The sequence below is a fragment of the Rattus norvegicus genome, chromosome 5, assembly GCF_036323735.1.
Source record: "Rattus norvegicus strain BN/NHsdMcwi chromosome 5, GRCr8, whole genome shotgun sequence".
NCBI lineage: Eukaryota > Metazoa > Chordata > Mammalia > Rodentia > Muridae > Rattus > Rattus norvegicus.
Window position 1 is genome coordinate 158,372,764 of NC_086023.1, and position 27,433 is coordinate 158,400,196.

Here is a 27,433-nt window from a genome sequence, read left to right on the forward strand (position 1 = left end):
GAGCCTCTGTTTTATTTTTTGGCCAGCTGAACTCACAGAAGACCCATACTGAGACAGCCACATCCCTCCCTTCTCCCAGTATGTGGAGAGGCTTAACTGTCCCTCTAAGTCCTGCCTTGATGGCACCCAGGGTGGCACTTCCCGGGCCTCTACTACGGGATGGCTGTATAGGCAGAAGGCTCTGGGCTAAGTCAGCCTGGGGTCTCCTCTGCACAGAGCCCCCAGGCAAGCTGATGGAGGAACCCCTTCAGATGGTGGGACCCCGAGGGTCAATCCTGTCTTAGGAAAGGCGTTCTCCCCTGGGAATCCAGCCCCCCAATCATTCACTTCAGAGAAACTCCAAAAGGATTTGGACAACCAGATTCCCAGACATCGGATGATGGGAAGCCTGGAAAGCTAAGGGACATCTGTCATTGCAAAAGCATCTAGAGGTCCCCATTGTGTGACAGGTCCCCACCGTGTGATAGCCCAGGCTGGCTTGCAGTAAAGGCCGGTCCTGCCGGGAGCTTGCAGTGGACATGATGGACACACTTTGACCTGAATGGACCCGGGGTGCTTCCTGGGAGGGTAGACTCCCTCTAGTCGAGTAGTGAGGGTGTGAAATAGTCTGACTTTACAACCATCCCCTGCAGGGCAGGAGGCAATGGCCAAAACAACCCCACCAACCCCCACCGCCCCAGGCCTTCCACCATAGGAAGCACAAGCCAAGGTCAATGCTTCTAGATACCCAAGCGGATTTTTCCCCACAAAGAGGAGTTTTGGAGTTTGCGGGGGTGGGGGGGGGGTGAATGGTATTTAAAGTTATCCCCATGGATCATCTCGACCCGCAGGAGAGTTTGGTTGACATGGGACCCTTCTTTGGGGGCACCAAGAGGATTCATGTCTGGGAACTGAATGGGCAGCAGGTGGATGCGGACATTTCAAGAGAAAAGGCTTCTGAGAAGCTTGGGTCATTCAGTCTAGAAACTGGGAGTCTCTGGGTGCTCTGGGGTCTGTCGCAGTCTCCACCTGCCGGGCGGATGCCCTATCCTGGGGGACGGATGGGGGATGGGTGGCGGGCGGCTCAGGGCACCATGTGCCACCACTTGAAGGCAAAGGGCTCCCGGCGCACGTTGGTGCCACAGTGAACCTCCCCGTGCAGCATGTGGTACGGTGTGAAGTCATCAATGAAGGTGCAGTGCAGACCCAGCGGCTCCAGCAGGGAGCGCACCTTCTCCTCCAGGCAGCAGCGGCCATTGATGATGGGCCCGAAGGGCTTAGGGATGCCCAGGTGCTTGCCCAGTACCAGCATGTTCACCTGCGGGAAGGTAGGGGCCCCGATCAGAGGCGGAAACTCAGCATTACTTTCCCTCCCTGGCAGCCCCAGGAGAATCTGGGATTATCTCCAGGCAGCCTTAAATAGGTCTGCTTGCTCATTCCTGTGTGGTGATAGGAAACCTGGCTGGGAGAGCCAGTGAATCAGACACCAGCAGAGGGATCTGCACAGCCAAGGCTTGTGACTTCCCCAGCCACTGCCCTCATCACTGACGGACTGTGCTGGCGGCCATGTTTGTTAGGAGGAGGCCCGACCTCCTAGGCTAACTCTGATTGGACCAAGTTAAACAGCTGTCCAAGATGAACCAATCAGATTCTCTCTCCCAGGAAGTTAAGAGTTGGCATGGGGGAGTCTCGGTCTTTGTCTATGCAGGGCCTGCATCTCATGGCCATGGTCACTGTGGTCGTTTGAATGAGCCTCATATATGTGAAAGCTTGGGCCCCAGCTGGTGGAACTGTTTGGGAAGGATTAAGGAGGTGTGGCCTTGTTGGAGGAGGTGTGTCACTAGGGTAAGCTTTGAGCTTTCAAAAAGCCCACACCATTCCCAGGCAACTCTATCTGCCTCCCACTGGTGGATCAGATGTCAAGTCTCAGCTACTGCTCCAGTGCCATGCCTGCCTTCCTGCTGCTGTGCTCCCAGTCCTAAAGGTCATGAACTCAGTCTCTTAAGCTGTAAGCCCTCATCAAATGTTTTCTTCTATATGATTGTCTCAGTCATGGTGCTTTGTCACAGCAGTAGAAAAGTCACTAAGGCATTTGTCTGTTTGCAGCATTTGTGTCTGTTTGCAGCATTTGTGTCTGTTTGCAGCATTTGTGTCTGTTTGCAGCATTTGTGTCTGCAGAACAGCAAAGGAGAGAGTGCGGCAGAGAGATAAAACAGAGGAAGGGATATGGACTGAAATGAGAGAGCTCCAGGCCATGCTAAAACGCTTGCCATAGCTGTCCCCACCCTCAGATGTCACAGTGTCCTTGTCAAACCTCCATCTGGCTGGGCCAGCTTGGGTAGGCCTCTGTTTCTAGCCCACACAAGAACCTCAACCCTTGCACAAACTTCCGGGAGCACGTGGGTTAATTACAAGGCTGCCCCAAGCATGTTAGGAAGGAAGGGGGTCAAAGAGAAGCTTTGCAAGCTGGGGCAAAAAGCCAGAGAAGGAAGGAAGGAAGGAAGGAAGGGAGGGCCAGGTCAGGGTTAGGTTGGTGGATACAGGCTCAGAGGATGGTGAGTGGAAGGACAGTTGGTGGCCAGGGAGGCAGAGGTGAAGCTAGAGTTTCATTAAAGGGACCTCTTCTGTGCAGCCCTCTGGGATCTCTGCCCCTATCTCAGGTTGGCTTCACTTTGTCCTGTCTGTGAGTTGACCCCTTATCCCTTCACCATACACAGTAGTTGGTTGGAGCATGTCCTCAGACACACGAGGAAAGGGTCCCCTCACTGGGGAGCAGGGACCATTCTTAATGATCTCTGTTCCCTACGGGACATCTGCATCTGTGTGGGGTGATGGGCAGCCAAGAACTGGGAGGACAGAAGCAAGCAGACCCCCCTCAACTCCTGGGTGATGCCACGTATCCTGCACACACGATCTTGGGCAACTTTACTTCATGCCACGGATATCAAATGTGTCCCTTCTTCCACGGGCAGCCACAGGAAGCCACAATGTCAGCCTGGGCAACCTGGGACCCTGGTTCTCCTTACAGCCACTGGTCACCACAATTTCATCTGTGATGGAAGTCAGATGCCTTCCCCCAGAAGTGAGACTCAGAGTCTAGCCGAGGAAGCCCACGTGTTGAGGTTCGGTCTGTTGCTGTGTACCGTAATGCTAAATTTTGTACCTGAAGGTTTAAGCCTACAGTGAATTCTCACAGTTACCAGCTTCTGTTGTGCAAACCTTGTTCCTTAATTGACAACTATTGGCTAAATAAAAGTGGCTACAGCCAATCACTGGAGGTGGGAGGGTTCTGAGTTAGCAGGGGAGAAGACAGAAAAAGGTAGGGGGAAGAGAAGACGTCGTGGGTAAGGGGTCCTGACGCCTGACCATGAGGGCTGGCCACTGGAGTAAGAGTGGCCCAGGCGGAACATGGGAAGTCATATCTCGGTGTAACTGACATAATCTCACAGAATAGGGAAGTAGACGCAATAGCTTAGAGGGTAGGTATCTGCCCAGCTCTACTGCTGTCTAAGGCGTATTATAAATATCCACGTTTTGTGTCTTTTATCTGGGAACTGAAATCTCTAAGGTGGAATAGAAATCTCCTATTCAGATTAAATAGTTACCACAACACCCAGGTGCCGGGTGGGGAACTCACCAGGTCCGGGAAGAACGCCACCGCCTTCCTCTTCTCCGACTTGAAGAGCTGTGGGATGTCAATGATGTCGCTCTCCCCCAGGCCTAGCTCCCGCTTCAGCACCTCACGGTTCCAGTCAATACAGCTCTGCAGATGCACAAGGGGCCAAACTGGAGAGACCCTGCAGGTGTGGCTGAGGCTCAAGGGCCCGCCATCAACTATACAACCCCTCCTGCCTAGATCCCACCCTCCATGCCCCACTCTTACTTCCTAACACCGAGCTAACCCTAGAACAAGCCACCCTAGACCCCGACTTAGGGGAGACCCATCATTCAATACATGGTTTAAGATTCTCCTGTCCAATGTGTGTGTGTGCAGTACCCAGGCTGGCCAGAAGAGGGCATCAGATTCCCAGGCCTAAGGTAAAGTCATTTGGACTTGCCTGCGTTCTTCAGTTCTGTGACCACCCTATACTTAGCAGTCCGGGCCGCAAGCCTTGCTGTTATTTCGAGATCTACTTCCTTTCCCTCCACACTCAACAACGCTATCCCAGTCTGTCCCCATCTGCTTCCTCCTTGCCACCTCCCTCTGGAAGGCTGCCCTCTGGCCTGCTGGGAATTCAGTGCCTTTACCCACTGATCTGTGCGTTCCTTCCCCCTACCCCCCCCCCATCTGTGTTTCCACACAATCCCAACCACAGGGGCACAACAGGCCATACTCTTATGTCTAGCTCGATACTCATAGCCCCGGAGGCTCACAGCCCTGGATACTCACCGCCCTGGGTGCTCACAGACCAGGCTGACAATATTTTTTAGATGCCCAGGCTGCTCACCCTTAGTTCTCCCAGGTTAAAGGAGGGTCTGGGCCTGTTTCAGTCTGACTGACCTTGCATGAACTGTGGGTGCCAGATGTCTGCCCTGGCCCTGACTCCAGCTCTATCCACATCTCCCTCCCATCCACAGCCCCACGGCCTTCGTACCTGTGCAAACTTATTAAAGTTGATAAGGCTCTGGTTGGAAAGAACCTGATTGATGGAGATGGTCTGGACCCGCCTGTCACCTGTGAAAGAGATGGCACTCACCCCAGGACCAGGGTTTATGGGTTCACTAGGCAGTGAACCAACCGGTCCCAGCAGGTTCTAGGAATCCAATACCAACAGGTTTTGGCCTGCTTTTTAGGAGACTTCAGGCCTGGTCTTCCCGCCTGCCTAGTGGAGACCACAGACACAGGGCTGGCTAGAGAGGGGATGTAGGAGCCAAAGGCTTCCAGTCCTCCTGGTTGCCAGCTAACCAAACTCAGATCGTGAAGCCAGAAGAAAGCACCACGGGTCTCCTGACTCTGCTGCACTCTGCAAGGGACTGCAAGGGACATCTGACTGACACGGGGGCTCAGAGAGGTCAGGTGACTTACCCAAGGTCACACAGCTGTGGTTCTCAACCATCCTGACGCTGCGACCCTTTAATACCTCCCCTCATGTTGCGGTGACCCCACCCCCAACCATAAAAATCATTTCATTGCTGCTTCATAACTGTAACTTCAATACAGAACGAAGTGTTACTTATGAATTGTAATTCAAATATCTGATATACAGGATAGTGACCTGTGGGGGTCGAGACCCACGGGTTGAGAACCACTACCACACAGCAATAGGTTGGGGGGGGGAGGTCCCTGAGAGCTAAGTGCTTAGGAAATGCTCCTAGACCTTCCTTTAACCTGGAAGAAGTAAGAGGGTGAATTTTGTGTCTCTGAGGGCCAGGTGGGGCACACAAGAGCTCCTTTGACCTATACACAGAGCTGTAGGTTCCATGTTCCCACCTAGAGGCAGCCACTCTCATCACAAACCCGCTCCATGACATCTTCTGTGAGGCCCTAGGGCCAGCACCTTCTCCCTCCAAGCCTCGACTGACGGCAGATCCCCCCACTGAACCCCTTCCCCAGAGGCCTGTCAGGACCATCAGGATAAAGCCCGTCATACCCCAACCCTGGGGCCCGACACTCCTATGCTCTCGATAGCATCCTGGTGTGTCTGCGAGTGGGGGCGTGTGATTGCTGCGTGTGGTGACACTGGCAGCCCCTCTAGGACCTTGCCGGTCCAGGCAGGTTGGACTAATGCTGGTCCCGCCATTGCACACTGTAAAAAAAAGTGTGGACCGCTGTCTGTGTGCAGGCGAAGGCAGGCACAAGATAAGACGAGGGCTGTGATTGGGCAATGAATAAGTAAGAGTTTCGGGGAGAGGAGAGGGAGAGGAGAAAGAACCAAGAAGGAGGTGAAGGACAATCCAGACCTGTGTGGCCTGAAAGGGCCACACGTAGTTATGAATATTTCATAAGGGATGGAGTCTCCTAGGACAAGCGTCTGATCTAGGTGGGCGGTTTGTATCATTATCAATTGGTTGCGAGTTTACTGTGCAGACGTTTCTGCGGAATGAGAATTGAAGATATCAACGATCGATAAACTATACGCTTATTGAGTTTTGATTTTAACAGGTTACTGGGTGCTGTGACTCCAACCACAGGGCGTGGACACTGGGAATGTGGGCAGTGTAGGGATGGCATCTTTATGCAGCAGGGCAGGCCCAGGATAAGGCGAAGCCTATCATTGGATGAGGAGGAAGCGTAGGAGGGGGAAAAGTCCAGGAAGGAGAGAGGAGAAAAAAAAAAAGGGATCAAGAGGGAGTCTATGGAGGATGGTTCAGATGTGGGTGAACTAGATCGATTTTATCTTGTCTAGGTGGGCGGTTTATATCGTTATCAATGGGCAGTCAATTTATCGTGTGGATGAATTGTGGGTTGAGAAGTTAACATGTAGATCTAATTGCTAAATTACAAGTTTCTGGAACTTTGATTTACTGGGCTAAAGAACTCAGTGTGTGAAAGAAACGGCTGGGAGGCAGCTGGAGGGTGCGGATCTGGTTCTGTTGCTGGTCCAGAGTGAGAAAACGCAGGGACCCCAGGATGAGGTGTGAGGTGTGTGTGTGTGGGGGGGGGCATGGTAACTACCAAGCATGGAGAGGGCAGCTAAAAGGGAGACAGCCGGGAGAGGGCGGCTTGCGGACCACATGGCAGAGCAGCAGCAGAGTGAGCGAATCCGGCTCTCAGGAACTGATAGAAAACGTTCCTTTCTAAATGTTACCACAACAGCAGAGGGTGGCAGAGACCCCTCCCCTCTTCCCAGGGAGACGGAGGGCAGTGATGGAGATTCTGGGGTTCGTAAATCTGCTAGACTTCATTTAAAAACTGACCTAGACTTCGAACATAGCCACCAAAGGACGTTAAACCTGTGCTCCGGGACCTTCTGAGCAGAGACCTAATGGGACATCCCTGGGCACACCTGGCCCTCACCTTCTCCATATCCTCTGCCCTGCATCTGCCATAGCCCTACCCCCCCACAGCCAGAGGTCACCAGTGATGGAGGGCGCCAGGTCAGAAGTCATCGTGCGTTCAATTCAGGAGAGAGATTCCGCACAATTTGGGAGGGACTCGGCATCTTTACTCACCAATGACCCCCTCGAAAAGGAGGGACCGGCCATGGCCCCACTTCTGCTTTTCCTGGAATAGCCTGAAGCAGGCACCAGGGCTGGCCAGGAGGAGCCGGAAGCCCTGTGTGTGGAGAGCAGGCACAGTTGAGCTCATGGACTTACAGGCCTACCAGCCCCAGCTTAGCCCCGGGCCCCAAACTCTAGAGGCCGCCAAGACACATCTAGAAGTCCTTACCTTTCCATCTGGTGCAGGGACGAAGCTCAGAAATTCATCCACGTGGCCCACAGCCAGCCAGTCCACAAACAACTCCACCAGAGGTTGCACCTTCTGGGCATGGAGGAAGTCTCGTACCACCTGGGTAACTCTGCGGCCTCTCGACCTGGGCCGGGGTTAGGGAAAGACACCAAACTAAACACACACTCCAGAAGAAACAGAATAGCCTCACAGCGGCTCTCTCCACAGCATCTGACTCCAGAATACATTCCCGGGCACAGTAGCTCAGACCTAGCACTCCAGCATTTGGGAGGCTGAGGTAGGAGGGTTGCAAATTCAAGGCCAGCCCACAATATATAGTGAGTTCTAGGCCAGCCTGAGTTACATAGTAGGACTTTAATCTCAAAACAGCACATTATTTCATAAACAAGAAAGATAGGAAGTGTATTTTAATAATCCACTCAGGGTGGGTTCCGATGAACCCACTTAGCACAGGCTAGTTATGATGAGTAACGACCACTTCAGAACCACTCATTCTCCATGACATGACCGCCTCTTGCCTTGGGTCTCACATAGCTGAGTATCTACACCTCTCTTGCTGCAGCCTCAGTTTCCCAGGATGTCCATGGAAAGATTGCCCCAGCAGGTCTCACGACCCTGGTACTTTCTGTTCACACATTTGCAACCTACGCATCTTTGGCCTTCTGGCAAAGAATCAATAGCTCAATCCCAGCATTCTCCCTCAAGCTCCACTCCGGATCCTTCTACCATTGGATCTTGTCTTCTGGTGGTTTTGTTGACTTGATTATAAATATTACTCTCCGCCATCAGCTGGTGTCACATGCAGAACACCCCACCTCTGTTTGGATGTGTGCACATGTACATGTGTGCATGTATGTGTGCATGTATGTATGCAGATGTGCACACATGTGTACGCATGCATGTGTGTATGCATGTGTGTGTGCATGTGTGCATGCATGTATGCATGCATGTGTGTGAATGTGTAGGCATGTATGTGTGTATATTCATGTGTGTGTGCATGTGTGTATGTGTGTGCATGCATGTGTATGCACATGTACAAGCATATGCATGTGTGTATGTGCAAGTGTGTGCATATATGTGTGCATGTATGTATGCACATGTGCACACATGTGTACGCATGCATGTGTGTATGTGTGTATGCATGTGTATGCACATGTACAAGCATATGCATGTGTGTATGTGCAAGTGTGTGCATGTATGTGTGTGTGTGCATGTGCATGCATGTATGTGTATGTGTATGGGTGTGTGTACACATCAAGGCTACAGTCGTCTCAATTTACAGTTTAGTCAATCCCTCTCCTGCTCTCAGAAAAAGACCGAACAGTAGTCGTTTCCACCACTAGGCGGAACAAGCTTCCACTTAGATGTTACTTTCCTCTCTGCTCTCAGCTGATACCTCTCTTATCTACCGTATGTCTGTTTCATAATCAGGACTTCAGTCTAGCCAGAATGTTCCGAGTGTGACTCAGCCTCTCTGGCTGAACTTAACAACATAACAACATGTTAGGTCCCTGTCTGCTCCCGCCTGCTTCTGACTTCCCAGGGGAAGCGTAGGCAGTCTGGAGAGTGGCCCATCCCGTGAAGGACTTCCCTGCTTCCATCCCGCCACCACCATTAGTGCCCCAAGCCTCTCACCCAGGCAGGTTGCCCCCGATGAGAATCCTCCCCAGTGGATACTCCTTCCCATTGGCCACCACGGGCGGGCTGACCTCCAGGTTGCCAAAGGAGTCCAGACCGCTCACAGAACTGTCTGGAGGTTCTCGAGTCACGTAGCCAAAATCTAGACCCTGGTGGGGGAAACTGAGTCAGGCAGGGGCAGAGTACCAGGAAGAGCCTGAAATCACGTGATGGGCCCTCCTGTCAAGTCCAGGCCAAGGGGTCCAGGGTCTGGTTGGGTGCAGGGGGAACCTCTAGGCCTCAGTCTTCAAATTCTGGGCAGTGGTGGCCTCCCCCACCCTGCTCCCCTCCTGTGTCTCTCAGAAGGAATTCAGTTACCACTGAAGGCCAATGGGTACCTGATGCGGTCATGTGACCAGTCGGGGAGTTAGCCCAGCCCTTGTGGAGCTGAAGGAGTCTCCCCTCCTCACTCAGGGGAGTTCACTGTTACTCAGTCTATTCTAAAAGGCAGCAGAGCACTACAGGCTCCTTCCCACAGGCAAGCCATCGCAGTGACAATGACAGGCTTTATAAATGCCTGGGAAGCTATTTCTGCAGTCGAGGAAGTAAGAGCTCTGAGGGAATGTAAGTCTGACACACAGCCTGTGAGTGACAACACACAGCCTGTGAGTGACAGCCAGACACCAAAGCCCTCAGGCTCTGCCCCGCCCCCTCCCCCTCCCCCTACCTGCTCCCACTGATCAGCAAATAAAAACACACCACAGTACACCGCCGTCACATTTGAAGCATAAATCAATGCATATTTTAGCATATGTCTATCCCGTATAAAGTGTGGGATAGACTTACAGCAAAAGACCATCCCTTACCTCTTTACAATCACCACTGGCCGTCTCATCCACTATAGAACAAGCGCTCCTCCCCGCACACCTGGCTGTCCCCGGGATAAGTGCTCCCCATCCCCAGGGATGCACACCCCGGACTCACCAGGATCCTTTTGTAAGGGAAACCCTGCAGCTCCCCATTCCTCGGAGAATCAAAGACCACAGGCAAAGTCTTGTGTGGCGCCTGCGTGTACCCCAGCTCCATCTCATCCTGCCGATGGGGAGAGAGACCGTATCTGTAGATAGCCGGCAGTGCCCCCAAGTGTTGGGTACTGGGCTCTCAGGGAGGGCAGCTCTTAGTGACGGGGCATTCTCTGCCCTTGGCGGTGGGGGAGCCAGCAAAGAGAAGGGACTGGGGGCTTGGTTGCCTATGAGAGTCATAGGAGTAGAAGAGAACACAGTTTGGGGTATGGCTGTGCTGGAGAGGGTTCGGGGTGGCCACAGCAATGCAGTGTGGCCGGGGCTCAGAATGCAGGCCACCCTCTGAGCATGCACCACTCCTGTGGCCTCCATACTTGGTCATGAAGGCAGCGGGGCTGAGGGACCTGAAGCAGGGCTGTGTCCTCAGAGTTCATAAGAAACAATGGCCCAGAGTGTGTAACGTCACAGCAGGAGAGCAGCCTGCTATGTGCCGGCCCCCAGCTCCCTGTGAACACGGACTCCATTGGTGTCCACGACTCATCCATAGAAGACACCATTATCATCATGTGAAATATGAGACCAGAGAGGGATAGAGGAGACTGTTTCTTCAAGGGCACACAGCCTGTCAGTGGCAAGAACCTAAACTCTAGCTGTGTCTCGCCAGGATCCCTCCCAGAGTCACCTCAAGGGGCCAAACCTAACCTCTCATGGCTCGAGTCTAGCTGAACTACAAAGTCTGGAGGAGCTTGGTGTTCAAGGCCTTCGCCTCGGTGTTTGTCCCTTCCCAGAACCACTGCCCTGACCCGGGAACAAAGGAGGCTCTATCTCCTGCCTCCTACCTCTGGGCCTCTGCAGGACCCAGCCCGCCTGATGCTTGGCACTTCCGAGTCCCAGCACTGCCTCTGTCAGCATAGTGGCCTGGGTGTTCATTCCATGAGCTCATCAGCAAACACCCAGAGGTGACTGAGGCCAGAGAGGAGTCAGTAATGCCATGCAGGGCCCCCGGGGGTGGGGGGTGGGAGAGAGCAGGGAATATTCCCAGAATTCCCTGTGGGATCTAATCCAGCTCACACAGAGGCCCCTTTCCTAGCCTCTCCTTCCTGGGCCTTTTCCTTAGAGGATCCTCCCCTTGGGCTTTCTTCCAGAAATCTCAAACCTTGGAGCCCATCCCCCCTCCCATCCATGCCCCTTGCACAAACAGTAAGGCCTCTTCCAGTCCCTCTGACATCCATCCGGTACCCCCTTACACCTTTCAGGACCGTCTTACACCTTCCGGGACCTCCTTAAACCCTGGGCTCGAGGGATTCAGAAACAGTCATTCTCCATAGTGGGTCTTCCCTGACCCATGCTATTGATATGTTGGGCCAGGTTGTTCCCTGTAGGTCTAACCTTGGTACTGAAGATTTAGCAACACTATTGGGTCACCCTATGTGACAACCATAATATCTCCAGATGCTACTTAATATCCTCTTGTGGGACAAACTGCCTCTTAGCTCGGCTGCTGCATGCTGGGAACGTGTGGCTTTTTGCGTCTCACCCAGCGTCCTGCCTGCTTGAGAAACTTTGGAATGAAGACTCTGAGTCTGGAGACAGGGATCCCCGGGGACTCCTGGGTATTTTCTTGCAGGGTGGTATCCCAGAGGGGCTGCTGGTTACCTGGATCCATCGGTCATTGCGGTTCTCTGCCTGAGGACAGATGGTGAGTTTGCAGCCTGCCTTCCTGGCCAGCTCCTCCACAGCTTCCACAAAGCAGGTGTTATTCCTCACCCTGTGAGTGACCGGGGAGGACGGAGGGACTCAGAGCCAGGGTCCAGGAATGGAAGTGACTCTAAAGGTAGAGCTCCACCCAGACTTACTGGCACACGTACACCTCCAGGGGTGGCAGGGTGCTGGGCGTCATGATCCAGGGTGCCACTCGGAACACCACTGTGTCCGTGAAGATCGGGGTCTCGGAGTAGTCCTTTGCAGGAAGACCAAGATAAAGAGTGCTGGACTCAGGAGGAGTCCAGTGGTGGCAGGAGAGTTCTGGATCTCTGAACCCTCTCTAGGGTCTTTAAGAAATACCCTGGTAGGGGTTGGGAATTTAGCTCAGTGGTAGAGCGCTTGCCTAGCAAGCGCAAGGCCCTGGGTTTGGTCCCCAGCTCCGAAAAAAGAGAGAGAGAGAGAGAAAAAAAAAGAAAAAGAAATACCCTGGTTTGGGCTGTGGATGTAGTAGTACATCTGGTAGAGTGCTTGCCTAGCATTCGAAAAGTCCCAGGTTCAATCCCCACCACTGCATAAAAATGGCAGCCTTATAATCCTAACAGTCAAAAGGTGCAGATAGGAGGGTTAGGAGTTCAAAGTCATCCTTGGTTATGGAGTGAGATAAGACCAACCAGGGTTACAAACGACCCTGTCTCAGAAAAGGTCCCTTGGCTTTTCTCAAGGATGGAGATGCCCACTAGGGTCATGTGGGAGTGTGAGGCCCTTATCTCTAGCCATGCCCACATCTGTCATTTGTGTCACCCTCTGCCTGGCCAACCTTACCTCATTGGAGTCATCCAGCAGGGTGATATGGAAGGAGAGGATCCCTGGGAAGCCTGCATCAGGGAAGGAGAGGCCCTCCACGTAGAAGCGCTCCTCATAGCCCTTCAGGCGGGGTACCTCATAGGACATCCGGTCCGGGCCCAGAACACACCTATAGGCTTCGCAGGAATCCTCGGGGCCTAGGGGAAGAGGAGTGATCACGGCCATGACTTGCCAGAGACTGTGAAGGGGTCAGGAGAGTTGAGCATCCTCACCCAGGGGCAAGGCAAGCATCCCCTTCCTCTCCGACCCCCAGCCAAGAAGCAAAGAAGGCACATGTCTGTGGGGATGGTGGGGACAGGCACTCCTTCCTAAGAGACAAGGTAATGTTTGCCCTAGCCCATCATGCTGCTTCTACAAGAATATGCAGACAGGCGCTGGAGAGGCAGTTTTGGCAACCAAGAGCTAAGAGCGCTTGCTGTTCTCGGTCCCCTATGCCCATGTTGGAAGGCTCACAACCACCTAATTCTAGCTCCAGCGGATATGATGCTCTCTCCTGGCCTCCCTGAACACCGGCACACACGTGCAACACCCACACCCTCATGCACATAAAATAGAAACAAACCTGGAAAACTATGAGTGAAAATTCATTAAGAATGAAGGGACTCTGGCCAGCCTGTGTGGCAAGCATGGGAGCCAGGCCTTCCCTCCTCCCTCTGCCTTGCTAAAAGCCAAAGACTACATTCTTAAAGCCAGCCACCAACATCTCTTCCCTAATGTGGCCACTTCCTTCTCCTGAGGCCGAATACCAAGGTCCATCCACTGAAGTCTTGAACTCCAGCAGCCAAGAGCTCCCTCTGGTTAACCCTAATTGATACGCCCATTTAAAATTAAACACCCCATTCTAACATGTGGTTTCCTTTGTACTATTACAAACCACCATTTGCTTATGGGCGACACCTGTCACCTAGAGAGGCAGTTCTTTTTCCCTCGGGGACAAACACCCCTTAACCCTGTCCCTGTTCCCTTAGCCTTCTTCCTCACCCTCTACCTTCTGTGTTTGTTTCTTATTCCCTGACTTCTGTCCCCTGAGGCAAAGAAATCTCCTATTGTGCTGAGAACTTGGTCTTGGGGGTCCTGAACTGATCCATTTCCTTTCAAAGAAGCCCCACTTCAACACGTCCTTAATCCCAGCACTTGGAAGCAGAGGCAAGTGGATCCCTGAGTTCAAGGCCAGCCTGGTCTACAGGCGCCAAAGTTACACAGAAAACCCCTGTCTGGGGGCAGGGAGAAAGAAAAAAAGAAATCCCGTTGCAGGGATGGAGTGGACAAGCCCATTCTACCAGCTACAGGGATGATGATGGCTCAGTCAATAAAGTGCTTGATAGGTAAGCACGAGGGGCCATCCGAGATCTGTGTCCAGAAGTCTTGTTTAAAAAGCTGGTGAAGGAGCTGGGTATGGGGGTACACGCCTCTAATCCCAACACTTGAGAAGCAGAGGCAGGCAGATCTCTGTGAGTTCGAGGCCAGCCTGGTCTACCAAGAGAGTTCCAGGACAGCCAGGGCGCAGAGAAACTCATCTTGAAAAACAGCTGGTGAGGGACTCCGTCTCAGACAAGACAATGACACCTGAGACTATGTGCTGGGCCCCACACTCCATGCACACTCGCATGCACACATGCACGCACCCCTCTCCCATCTCCAACTGCTCTGATACCAAGGGTATCCTCGGATCCGGAGCTGAGATGCACATCTGCCCGCAGCAGGGAGGCAGAAGAGGTCCCTGGTTGGGCGCTGCTCGGCAAGCACTCACCACAGACGTGGAAGACCCGTGCCCGCTCCGCATCACAGCTGGAGGTGTGGAGGATAAGCCTGTGGTCGTCAAAGAGAGATTCGGGGCCCTGGGTCCGTAGGACCATGACGGACATGTCTTCCAGATCTGCGAAGGCAGACAGGGGCTGTTGATTGACAGCTGTTCCGCAAGGGCACTGATCGGGGCTGGGGGCTGAGGAGCCCAGCCTCAGCTCATGGAGACACTAGGATCCACTGGTGTGAACAACAGTGTCACGTGTATACATGTGACACTACCCTGCCTGTGTCTTCTTTGCAGCCCAGGTAATCCTCATCCCAGAGAAGCCCACCTGGGCATCTCGCTGGGCAAGCTATGCCCCCTTCCATTTCCAGGGGATTCTCACTTTAGAAGGAAGGGGGCTTCTGTGAGCATTATGCAGGGACTGGCTCAAACACAAGTTAGAGATCCAGTGGGGAAGGGTCTGAATTTGGGGTTTGCAGCCCACAGACTCGATGTGCAATTTGGGGAACTCTCCTGACCTGTGAGTCTCCTCTCTAAACTGGGGTGACAACACTCGCCCCCTTGGATGATTAAAGAAAGTTCTCGGGGAAGGGCCTTGCACACAGTAGGTCCTCAAACAACACTAGCAGCCTCTTTCTCTCCAGCAGGAAGAGAATTCTGGGTGACCCCAGAAGGAAAGAGTACCACTAGGACCAAGGACTGTGGAGAGGCAGCCGCCAGCCGGAGCTGGGTTCTGAGGAATCCCATGATAAACTCTACCTCTCCCTGGCCCCACTTCAATGCCCCAGCTGGGGGTTGGGACTCCTGTGGGGTAACTGAGGAGGGACCTTGGGTACCCAAAGACTGGGCTGTCCCAGCACACTCACCTTGCAGGCAGCGCACACATTGGTCACAGTTATCTTGGGCATCAGAGCTGACCTCGTCCCGATCACAGTTCACCAGCAAGATGGCTCCGTACCCATCAGGTCCCCACATCCACTGCCTCTGTCAGTGAGAAAATACAGCTGTCAACAGGGCTCCAGCAGACCCAGGGCAAGCCTCTGACTCAGTACTTCCTGCCAGCCTCCTCAGTCTTCACCACATCCCAGGAGGAATCCACCATCACTGAAACATTAACGGCACCTCAAAGCTTACACCATCAAGTCCAAACCACAAGGCTGGCTGTTATGGCTGGCTGGGAGGTGCCTCTCTGGCCATGACCCTCTTTCTTTGGCTCCTCCCTCATCCCGCCTGCCCAAGTCCTTTTCCAGCCAATGGAATCCCTCCATCCCTCACCCTTCCCAACACAGCTCGGTCATTCCTTCCAGGAAGTCCTCCTTCCTTCCAGTCACCTTGGTCTCTTTTAAACCCACAATGCATCAGCCCCACCAAGACTGCGTGGAAGACAGTTAATGGTGTCTTGTACGGTGGGCTGCTCTTTCTGCCCAGATGTGCGCCTCACATTGATTACCTGTGAGACAAATCTGCTCACTGCCTGTGTTTATCAATAAAGTTTTATCAGAACAGTCTCACGATCAGTTTCTGCTTCAATTGGCTGCTTCAATGAAATATAGGTCACAAGGCCTAAAACACTTACAATCTGGCATTTACTATCTATCTATCTATCTATCTATCTATCTATCTATCTATCTATCTATCTATCTATTTAAGACAGGGTTTCTCTATGTATCCTTGGCTGTCTTGGAACTCCCTCCATAGACCAGGCTGGCCTCAAACTCAGAGATCCACCTGCCTCTGCTTCCTAAGTGCTGGGATTAAAGGCATTTGCCGCCATGATCCAGTAAGTGGATCTGTCTGTCTGTCTGTCTGTATATTTAAAGTTTCACAACCCTTGACCTAGTTTATAAACCTAGAACTTTCTCCTCATCAACCAAGGATAGCCCAGGGCTGGGAACCCATGTTGTGACCATGCTTGCTGATGATGACCCCCCCAGCCATGCCTGGTCCCTTCTGGCTACCCTGACCTCGCATCAACTGGGAGGAAGGAGGACAATCTTAATGGCCTTGCCCCTCTGACCTGGAGGACAAGAGCTCACACCTGCTGCCTACCTTATCCACGAAGCTCCTGTCCTGCCGGTCAGCACAGTTCATGTCACAGTCCAGGGTGATGTCTGTTGGGGAGGCAGCAGCAAGTGAGTCCCCATGACAGACCATGGGTAACATTCACCTCAGTCAGCTGGGCCACCCCGAGGTTAGGGCCCTGGAGTCTCCCATTCTCAGGCAAGGGAGAAGGTCTTTTTTTTTTTTTTCTTTTTGGTGGAGGGGAGGGTCCAAGCAAAAATGGACCAAAGGCTGCCCCTGCAGGAAGCTCTCCTTGATGGCTATCAGTTCCAAAGCCCCAAAGCCTTTGCTGCATGGGACACAGCAGGCGCTGAACCCAGGTGACTAGGGACAGTCTCTATCGACAGGATGCTCCATGGGGGATGCTCTCAGCTCCTCAGGAGGAAGCAGCGAGCTTGGATTTTGGTGTCAGAAGGACACAGTGTGAAGATGGGCTCGGCCACCTCGCCGTACAGCCTGGGAGACGCTCCCTTGGCGTCTACTCTCTGACCAGCCCAGCTGCTCAGCCTTTCTCGCTGGAAACCATAGGGCTCTTAGAATGCTGGCCCGGCCTATAAAATGGGTAGTTCTTAAAGGACAGACAGACAGACAGACTTTATCCACCTACCATTGTGACAGGAATGGTAGAATCTTACCAATATACCACAGAAAAGAGCAGGTACCGAGGGGATTCTAACCACAGAAAACCCAACAGACTCCACACTTGGCTACATGTGTGACAAGCCACAGGGAACATTAAAGGAAACCCAGGGCGAGACAGTGTCAGTGTGGTGGCCTACATCCCGGACTCGGTGTTTGCTGCTTGTTTGTAATTATTCATTTGATGTACACAGTTGGGTGCGTGTAGTGATTTTTGTTTTGAGACAGGGTCTCCCTCTATAGCCCTGGCTGGCCTGGAACTCACAGAGGTCCTCCTGCCTCTGCCTCCCAGTGGTGGGGTTAAGTGCGTGTGCCACCACATGTGGCCTTCAACTTTAACGGCAGAGTCTCTCGCTGAATCTGGAGCTCAAAGACTCAGCTAGCCTGGCAACCCAGCAAGACTCCAGGGTCCTCCTGCTTCCTCCTTACAGCCCTGGGATTATAGGCACAGGCTACCACGCTCTGGTCTGATCTGGGAGCTGGGGATTCGAACTCAGGTCCTCTCGCTTGTTTAGCAAGCACCTTACCTACTGAACCATCTCCCCAGGCCTTTCAATCCCTATGCTTGAATTTTCTAATGTGCACTTCTTTTTTCCAATTAAAAACTTTTTTTTTAGGGGTTGGGGATTTGGCTCAGTGGTAGAGCGCTTGCCTAGCAAGCGCAAGGCCCTGGGTTCGGTCCCCAGCTCCGAAAAAAAGACTAGAAAGAAAAACGTTTTTTTTAAAGTTTGGAGGGGGGAGGGGGTTGTGCTTGTGTGTGTTGGTTTGTGTGTCTGCGTGTCTGTGTGTGTGTGTGTGTGTGTGTGTGTGTGTGTGTGTGTGTGTGGTGTGGTGTGGTGTGGTGTGTATCCTTGCAAAAGCTAGGAGGATAGTCTACTGTGGAATTGCATGCCCAGCTCCCAACTGCTTCTTTTACAAAATTCAGTTCATCTCCAGCCCTCCCAGGACTCCCTGGCCATACCCTCAGCCCTGCTCCACTTACCCACACAGGTGAGGTAGAGTACTGCATAGGCCAGGGGCAAATGCTCGTGACTGGAGTGGTAAGCTATTTGAACCTGCAGAGAGATACTCAGTGTCACATGTGGACAGGCCCGTGGAACCTGGCAGTCAGCAACCTCTGTCCCTGTGTCAGCGCCCCTTTAAGCTTCTCAGGGTCACTTATTCCCATACCTGGGCACATCTATAAGTGGGTGCCATTTGTCCTAGACCCATGGGGATCTGGATTCTAGTCCTACCCACAACTACCTGGACTTGAGGTCAACATCTCTTAGCCAAGGTCCTGTGCCTGTCTGAGCTACCTCGATTTCCTTCTGATCAGAACTGGAGACCCGCACTCCCCTCCTCACCCCCATTTTGCAGGTAAGGAAACCCAAGAGTCCTGCATTTGGCTGTCCTGAGTTTGCCACTCACTGGTCACAGAAGCGCACTGCCTGTGAGCCCCACGGCCGGCTTGGTCCCAGATCCCACACCTGTGATCGTAGCTATCCTGAGACAGGTTCTGACCTTCTCTGGGCCTCAATTCCTTCAACCATAAAGTGGCGGATAATAATGGTTGCTACCCTGTAGGATGTGTTACAGAAGGTGGGTTAAAGAAGCAGAGCATGTGGGGTTCACTGCTGTTGGCCCAGCTCAGCTCCCAGCCACCATTATGGGGGAGGATGGAGGTGGCAACATTGGGAAGTTGGTGGAGGTGGTTTAATCACTGACTCTTTGATCTGTTCCGTGGACCGGCTAAATCCTTTCTCAGCCTCAGTTTCTTCTTCTGAACAATGGGTTTATCGAGCTCAGGACAGAAGCCAGATTCAGAAGGGAGATGAAAGGAATGAGTGGGTGGGTGGGGGGATCAGATCCTGATGTGTAGGAATTCTGTTCCTTGGCTGGGTGAGCTCCCTGACAGTTACTTGGTGCCCCACACAGGGGAGGGGGTCTGCCAATAATAGATGGGCTACCCAGGGCGTAAAAGTGGTCAGTGCTTCTTTCTTTTCTTTTCTTTTCTTTTTTTTTCAGAGCTGAGGACCATACCCGGGGCCTTGTGCTTGCTAGGCAAGCGCTCTACCACTGAGCTAAATCCCCAACCCCTGGTCAGTGCTTCTTAAAGGGCTAGTTCCCCAAAACATTGTCTTTGATACTAGAATATCTTCCTCGTGACAGGTCCTGGTCCCCATCAGCTCTTCAAGGGAATGCTACCAGAAACCATTCAAAGGCCACCTATGTCTTGCTTTAAATCTCTCCTAGCTTTTAAATGGGGACAGGAAGAGGGTGGGTAGGAGGGAAGTGAGACCCATCAGGGAGGTATCAGCTCCCAGATGTTAGTTTCCCTCTCCGTCCCTGCTCTCTCCTCCACTCAGAGCAGCAAGAACCTTGTACCCAAGCCCTTCCTTGCAGATGTGGAAACCGAGGCCCAATACAGCAGGACTATGCTAACTCCTTTCCTCACGGGAGCTGGTCAAAAAGAAGGCACTCAGGGTCCATCCCCATCCACCCTGGGAAGAGGACTGGGATGACCCCATCCTTCAGATTGACACACCGAGGTCTGAGGACATACAGCCAAGACCTGTAAGTTGGAGAATTGGGGTTCACACCCAATAGTCTGGCCCTCGGGTGAGTGTTCCCCCATGGAGGTATGGCTTTCTGGAGGAAGATGGGAAGCAGGACCTGGGGTGAACTCACGTGACTGTCGTTGAGGTCATTGCTAGGAGAGTTCATGACCACGATGATCTCCAGCCCCTTGTTGAAGCACCACCGCCTGGTGTCAGCTCGCTCTCGGTTCCTCTCCATGCTGGGAGACACGTAGATGTCCACTCCCGGTGTCCCATAGACCTCAAACATGTCTGTGCCCTCAGGAACCGACCTGAGAAGAGCAGGGAACAGGAGCAATGTGAGGGACTTACTCAGACACGTGAGCTCAAGCCGCAAGCTCTCCTCCAGAAACCCTTCCCTGACTATCCCAGCAGCTCACGGCAAGCTCTGGGAAAACGGAGGTCGGGCACTACCCAAACCCATGCGCACTCTCACACCTAAGTGCTAAGATTCCAATGTCCCATCACCATCCGGCTCATTTGGCACTGGTGAACACACACACACACACACACACACACACACACACACCAGAGAAAGACTCAGAGAGGTGGAAGAAAAGGCAGACATAGGCTGGGCACTGTGGTGCATACCTTTAATTCCAGTACTTGGGAAGCAGAGACAGGTGGATCTCCTACGAGTCTACATAGAGTTTCAGGACAGCTATAGCTACATAGTGAGACTCTGTCTTCAAACACAACAAATGGCAGGAAGGAAGGAAGGGAGGAAGGAAGGAAGGAAGGAAGAAAGGAAAGGAGGCAGGGAGGAAGGAAAGAAGAAATAGAAAGGAAGGAAAGAAAGAAGAGAGGAAGAAAGGAAGGGAGGAAGGGAGGGAGGGAGAAAGGAAGAAGGAAAGAAGAAAGGAAGGAAAAAGGAAGGAAAGAAGGAGAGACAGAAGGAAAGACAGAAGACAGACAAAAGGAAGGAATGGAGGAAGGGAAGAAGGATAGCCGAAAGGAAGATAAGACAGGCACGAAAGCTTAAGCCACAGAGGAAGTGCTCTCTTGGGCCCCAGGGAGAGAAGTGCTCTCTCTTAGCCCCAGTAGCCAGGAAGCTGGTCAGATTTCTTTTTTTTTTTTTTTTTTTTTCGGAGCTGGGGACCGAACCCAGGGCCTTGCGTTTGCTAGGCAAGCGCTCTACCACTGAGCTAAATTCCCAACCCCTGTCAGATTTCTATAATAGGTCCACCGCCAAGCTTTTCCCTGTCCTGTGACCACCACGAAAGGCAAGGGGCTTTGACATCTTCCTGGTGTGAAGTCCTTTGGCTCTGAGGCCCCAGTCACTCGGCTCCCCTGGGCTCTTCCCTAGGTCACCCTGTCAGTTTGCTGGGAGTCCCTAGGGTTGCTGGAGACAGCCTGACCAGGAAGAACACACAAAGGTGGTAGCTGTCACTGGGATCTACCCCACAGCCTGGGCAGAGTCCAGGGTTCAGTGGAGTCAGGGCTGGGGTCAGCAGTCGGGCAGCTATCAAGGCGGGTCCCACTTCTGCCAGGTGACCTTGACTAAATCACCTTGAGTGTGGGATAATGACACACACTTGGCCAGCCTCTTGGGAACCAGGAGGCTCGAGTGTGTTTATAGCCATGAGAAGCTTGGAACACTCCTGACTAGCACAGGGAAGGTGCTATTAAGGAGAATTATGGTGCAGGCTGCAGGCGCATGGAGACAGCTCTGACAGCAGCCTGGGCGGGCGGCTGAGATGCGTCTGAGGAAAACGGCTTTCATGCTGGAGCCCTGGGAGTTCAATGCTAGACTTTGATGGCTTGAATCCTGTCTTATCCCTGTGACGGAGGAAGCCAGCAATAGCTCTTGGGTGGGGAGAGAGGTGGCGTGGCAGGGTGATTGACAAACCTGGGTTCTCTGCAGTCAGGAAGCCTGGGTTCAAGTCCCAGCCCACCACTCACACCTGGAGGCCAGCCAGAGCCTCCCTAGCCTGGCAGTCTATCCAGCTGGCATGGTGGAGTTGGAAGGAGAGGGTGTGTTAGTCTCCTGCTGGGGAAACTGAGGCAGCCAAAAGGTGAGACTCCAGACCGCCACCCAGGGCCGATGCCCCAGCATGTAAGCTGTGTGTTAAGATGGCCAAGGTGGCCATTGGAAAGAGAACTGGATCTGGAAGAGAGAACTGGAAGACAGTAGATCCCTGCTTCCTGGAATTTAGGAATTGGCACCCTATCCCCATTTCCTGGAAGTTACAAGCCCCTAAACCTCTCCTTTGCAACACTGTTCCTTAAGCCAGGCCACCATGACTGACAGCGAAGCAAACCCCACACCCTAGCTTCTAGACGGCTCTCCGCCACGCTCCTAGGCTGGCTGAGGCTGTCCCCAGACCTCCCTGATAGCTTGAGTGTACAGCAGGCAGCGGACGCGCTAAGATGACCAACGTCACGGGACCCAGGGGATGTTTTTTGGGACACTGAATATCTAGAGCTAAAACCTAGGCAGGGGCTGGTGAGACGCCTCAGAAGGTAAATGCACTTTCTGCCAACGTTGATCAGCTGGGTTTGATCCCCAGGGCTACAGGGTTAAAAGAGAGGGGGAACTGACTCCTGAAAGTTGTCCTCTGATCTCCATGTGCATCCTGTTACACACTGCCCACAAATAAGTGGTGGTGGTGATGATGGTGGTGGTGGTGGTGGTGGTGGTGGTGATGATGGTGATGATGGTGGTGGTGGTGGTGGTGATGATGGTGATGATATACTGGACAGTCCATTTATCCTATGGGTTGTCAGTCTCTGGAACCTTGTGGACTAAGCTCCCAGGGCCAGTGGCGCTGCAGGGGCCTGGCCATTGAGCCTTTTCAATGGCTACCGATGCCTTAGTCTTATGGCAAAAGGGCTGCTGAGAAATGCTGGCCCTGAGTCCCGTGCTGGGAGCACAAGGATGACTTGGGGTGAGACTACCTGGACTTGGGACCTGTCAGCCAACTCTCTCTCTCAGTGCCTTTGTCCCTGCCCACCGTGAAGATGACACTGCGGTTTCGGCAAATGAAGCTGCACCCCAGCATGATGCGCCCACTATCGTCTCACTTCAGGGAAACTGAGGCTCAGGGGTGACTTGTCCAAAGTCAAGCGGTAGCTAACTGGCAACTGCCGGTCTTGGGGCTTAGCCCTTCCTATCCTCACTCCCGGGCAAAGCCGGCCTGATGCCTCCTTTCTCCAGCTACAGTTGTGCACTCTAGAGGTTCTGGTAGTTGAAACAGAATAAGATAGCAGCCATGTCCCCTCAGTGCTGGCTTGTGAGGATAGAAACCACCATCATCGCACAGGCTTTGAGAGGCAGTTTCAATGAACAAAGGCCCCAGGTGCCCAGCTTGGCTCACGGAACTAAGCTCGGGAAACTCTGGGCCCATCTGACGTCACATCCCACCTACCCTGCTCTGGCCCGGGACAGTGGTGGTAACACTGACATTTCTCCAAAGACAGTGGCTCTGAGACCTCTCATCCAGCCCCTTCCATCGGTGGTCAGAGGAGCTGGCCCTGTTGGTCCAGGGGGCTCTGAGGCCTCAGCACAGGCTCCTTCTATGCTCGCCTCTTCTGGTGTCTTCTAGGAAACTGAGGCCCAGGGAAGAGGATCCAGTGGATAGCACAGACTTGGAGACACGTAGGACCCAAACTCAAGGCACCATAGGGCATCTCATGGGTGCCAGGAGCTATTTCCACCACCCCCTCCCGCCCCAACTAGCAATGTTCAAACCCCTCAACTAATGAGCTGGGCCAGCCTTTTTCATTTGTTTTTGAGGAGACCCAAGCTGCAATGGATGTGTGTGTGTGTGTGTGTGTGTGTGTGTGTGTGTGTGTGTGTGTGTACGTGTGTGTGTGTGTGTGTGTGTACGTGTGTGTGTGTGTGTGTGTGTGTGTGTGTGTGTATGTGCTGGTTTTGACACACAGATTCTCAAATACACTGAGTAAGTGCTTTACCACTACAAGACACCCCTAGCCATGCCCCACCTGAGATTTGGAGATGAGATAGCCTTGGCCACACTTTCTTTTTCCTTCTTTGGTTAAAATCTCAATCCCCCCCCCCCAGGGTCTCAAGTAGCCCAGGCTAGCCTTGAATTTTTTATGTAGCCAAGGATGACCCTGAACTTCTAATCCTTTTGCTTCTGTCTCCTACAGGCCGAGTTCCAGTCACAGGCCAGCGTATCTGGTTTTTACGGTACTAGGAATCACAGCCCTTCCCCACTCCCAGCCTTGCACATGCTAAGGGAGCCTATTATTAACTGAGCCTCAGACCCAGCGGTTCTCCTAAATGCCTCAAAGATGCAGGGAGGAGGGTGCCACTTCATGGCTAGTTGTGTTTGCAAGAGACACCTGACCTAGAGAAAAGCCTCCCTGGGGAAGCCTACACAGCTTCCTGTTGGTAGAGACCTCCCTGGTGGGTTTCCGTCATGGCTGCCCATCTTCTGGGTTTCCCAAGTGTAGCTTCTGGGGCTTGCTCCAAGGTGACTGGGCTGGCTTGAGAGAGCATGTGGCCACCCTGTGACTACTGCCCCACTGCAGCCAGGCAGACCAGACCTGACTCTTCTGGGGTCTCCCAGATGTCAACCTGAATATACATGGAGCCCTGAGCTTCCACCAGCCTCAGGGACCTTGGGAACCAGGTCCCCGTCACCATATGTCATGGGCTGTTTGGGTCTCAAGGCCTGGCTTCTATCTTAGCTCAGTTTCTGAACCTGGCTAAGTCCTTTCACCCACCAGGCCTCAGTTTCCCTACTCAGAAGAAGGGATGGGTGAGCCCCAGAAGCCACCACCGGGCCAGCCTGGGGACTGCTTTCCACTCTCATACATGACACATCACACATCGTAAAGATGACAGCTGGGCCTGGCAGCCCCAGGGGACAGACACCTAGAAGTGAGTCACGTGTGAAGAGAATGTCTGAAGGTTGCTTTCAGTCTGCCTTCCTGTCTCACTGCAACCTGCGACTGCGGCCCCGGGTAAGCCCACTAACCCTTCCAGAACTTTCCTTCTTCCCAAGATGAACCAAACTATCTTCCTCTGCCTTCAAGGCTGATGCCTCAGCCCTGTGAACGGTCCTTCTTTCCCCCCATCCCTCCATCTCCTGGTCCTAGCCAACTGCTCCATGGCAGGGTTTGGGAACACTCGAGACTGTCCCCAGACTTGGGGCAGAGCCATAAAATAATGGAATGATACCGACGGTGACCAATCCCATGACAGAATGTCCTGTGCATTGTCGGCCTTGGCTCTGCCCTCCGTATTCTACATACCCTCTCTCCCCTCCTCCCAGGGTCTCCTCGAAGAAAGAACCAAACAGTTCAGACAGCCTCATGCCTCTCTACCAACTGGCTACGTGACCAGGTTAATTAGCCTCTCTGCATTGACCTATGAGATGGTGAGGACAGCCTACCCTCTTCCGGTACGGTAAGCTCGGGTATCTGGGTAAAATACTTAGGACGACACAGGCCACCAAGAGCCTGGTGCTCAGTCGCATCATTTAGTAGAGCTCAAAGAAGAGAGTCCATGGGGAAAGCGCTTCCCAAGATGAGGCAGCCCGGAAGGGCCAGAGTCAGGGCTGAGCCGTCACCCTGCTGCTCCAGGTTCATAGGCCATGACTCGGCTCCAGGAAGAACAACTCTAAGATGTCCAGTCTTGCTCCCCCCTTCCATGACACAGATTGTGGGCTGGAGAGATGGCTCAGCCATTAAAGGCAAGGCTCACAACCAAGACACAGGCCATCTCTGCAGCCTCACTGGACAGCCGCCTGAACTCCCTCCCCAGGTAGGAACAGTCTTCTACTTCTGAGAGTCCCCAGGGTGGCCATACACTAATGCTCAAAGAAGCCCATGATGGGTATGTGAATAAACCCCACTCCATTTCCCAGGGGGATTGGCCATCCTGGTGTGTGAACATCCTTCTATAAGATACCAAAACCCTGCCACCACTCATGACTGCCCCATCCCCAGTTCTCTTGGTGAACCCCCACCATGGCCCTAGTCACTCATTACCCCCAACCAATTGCTTGCCTCCCACCCAGCCCATCCTCCACCCTCGAAGGCACCTCTGAGAGGATCAGGAGGAGGAGCTGGAGGAAGAGGAGGAGGAGAAGGAGAAGGGGGAGGAGGGAGGAAAGGGGAGAAGGAGGAGGAGGGGAAGGGGGAGGAGGAGAAGGGGGAGGAAGAGGGGGAATGGGGGAAGAGGAAGAAGGGGAAAGGGGGAGGAGGAGAAGGGGGAGGAGCTATCCCCAGCTCCCTGGACAGGTCAAACCAGAGACATATCTATCCAATGGGCACAAGGCAGCCGGGCCGTGAGTCACTCCCATGGGCACGCAGCCCTGGAGCAGGCTGTGGCGCCAGGCCGCATCCACCCCCCTTCCTGTCCTGCCTGCTTCTTTGGAAGCTACAGACTCCCCTCTGCATATCTCCCAGTCCACCAACCCTCGGCCAGGAGCCAGTCCTGGTACACAGTTCATCTCGGACTTGGTTATCTCCTGTGACCGGCAACTCACTCCCTGAGGAGGGTCCGTACCTCAGACCCTAACTGATTTCACCCCACTTTTGAAAAATCTTACTTCTGGACTTGTGTACTGAAACTTTGGCCCCTGGGGCATACCTGACGACATCTGAGTTTTGGCTGACCCATCAGAGGTGGGAGCACTAAGGGCTCCGGCAAGTGGAGACCAAAGATGACTCTCACAGTGTTACAGTGAATGGCACAGTCCCACAAGGGCTGTTGGTGTCCCAGTGCTGAAGCCACATCCAAGAAGGGGGCAGGGAGGTCTGAGGGGTGACACCCGACCCCAGCATCCTTGGAATCTGTCCTCAGCTCAGTCTCAGAGCTGGGACTCAAAAGCCTAAGAAACCAGCCTCGCTCCTACAAAACCCCTACCCAAACCACCCTGTGCTGTATGGGCTCAGCCTGGCACGCAGCAGCCACAGCCCACAGGTGACCAGCCACCGTGGATCCAAAGCCCTGGGGCTCCAGTGGCTGAACAGCTGGACAGGAAGCACTTAGTAAGTCCACAGTGGGCTCAAAGCTCCGCTTAGCCTCCAGGTGACTGTGTGACCTGGGCTAATGGCTCACCCTCACTGTGCCACCACTTGCACTTTGTGAACACCACCACCTGAGATGCTGTGAATGGCAGGGCTCTCGTTGGAGTGGAGTCTGAGAACTGTGACCAGCTCTGGGGACAGAGTTTGGCACCTTAAGGGCTACGTATGTGAGCAGATGCGGCCTTTTAAGAAATGATTCTCCCTGGGTTCCTAAGCCAAGGGATTGGAGGACAAGAGGACAGATCCCTTCCTTTTCTTGTGGGCCATAGACAGAGTGACCAGCCTCTCCTGAGGACCCTTAAACCGAGTAATGAGCCCATGGCCCCCAGAACCATCTAGGACCCTCTATATGGTAGGAGCTCAGTCCTGCCTGGATCCCCTGGTTCAAACACCCTGCTGGGAACCATCTAAGCCCTTCTATATGGTAGGAGCTCAGGCCTGCCTGGATCCCCTGGTTCAAACACCCTGCTGGGAACCATCTAAGCCCTTCTATATGGTAGGAGCTCAGGCCTGCCTGGATCCCCTGGTTCAAACACCCTGCTGGGAACCAGGCTGACTACAGCAAGGACCCATACTTCCCACGGTGGGCAGAGGTTTCAAGGTTAAGACCCCAGGCACCCTTGGCCCAGCCTGTGCCCTGGGGAACATCCATTTGCACAGCTCCTAGCAGGGGAGGCCCAGAGACTCAACACTAGGAACCCCAGACCCTCCAGAACCAACTCTTACCCATAAATGTCCACGATGGTCTCAACCCCTGCCACACACACAGCGCTGGTTGGGTGTTCCAGGGATACACGTACAATCCTCTGCAGAGACATGCCGGCCTAGGATGGGGGCTTTGGCCACCAAACCCAGCACTAGC

The 27,433-nt window shown here is 53.4% G+C and overlaps 1 protein-coding gene across 1 annotated transcript; it reads right to left on the minus strand.

The window, feature by feature from the left end:
- Positions 1–27,430, minus strand: Padi3 (peptidyl arginine deiminase 3). The gene is given in 16 exon segments (NM_017230.2): positions 1–1,297; positions 3,617–3,742; positions 4,575–4,654; positions 7,093–7,195; positions 7,310–7,454; positions 8,966–9,117; positions 9,932–10,039; positions 11,626–11,737; positions 11,826–11,929; positions 12,496–12,674; positions 14,288–14,413; positions 15,154–15,271; positions 16,337–16,398; positions 17,970–18,042; positions 19,658–19,838; positions 27,298–27,430. Coding segments are annotated over 16 exon segments (1,995 nt in total). The 5' UTR covers positions 27,390–27,430; the 3' UTR covers positions 1–1,063.
- Positions 27,431–27,433: the final 3 nt, after the last annotated feature.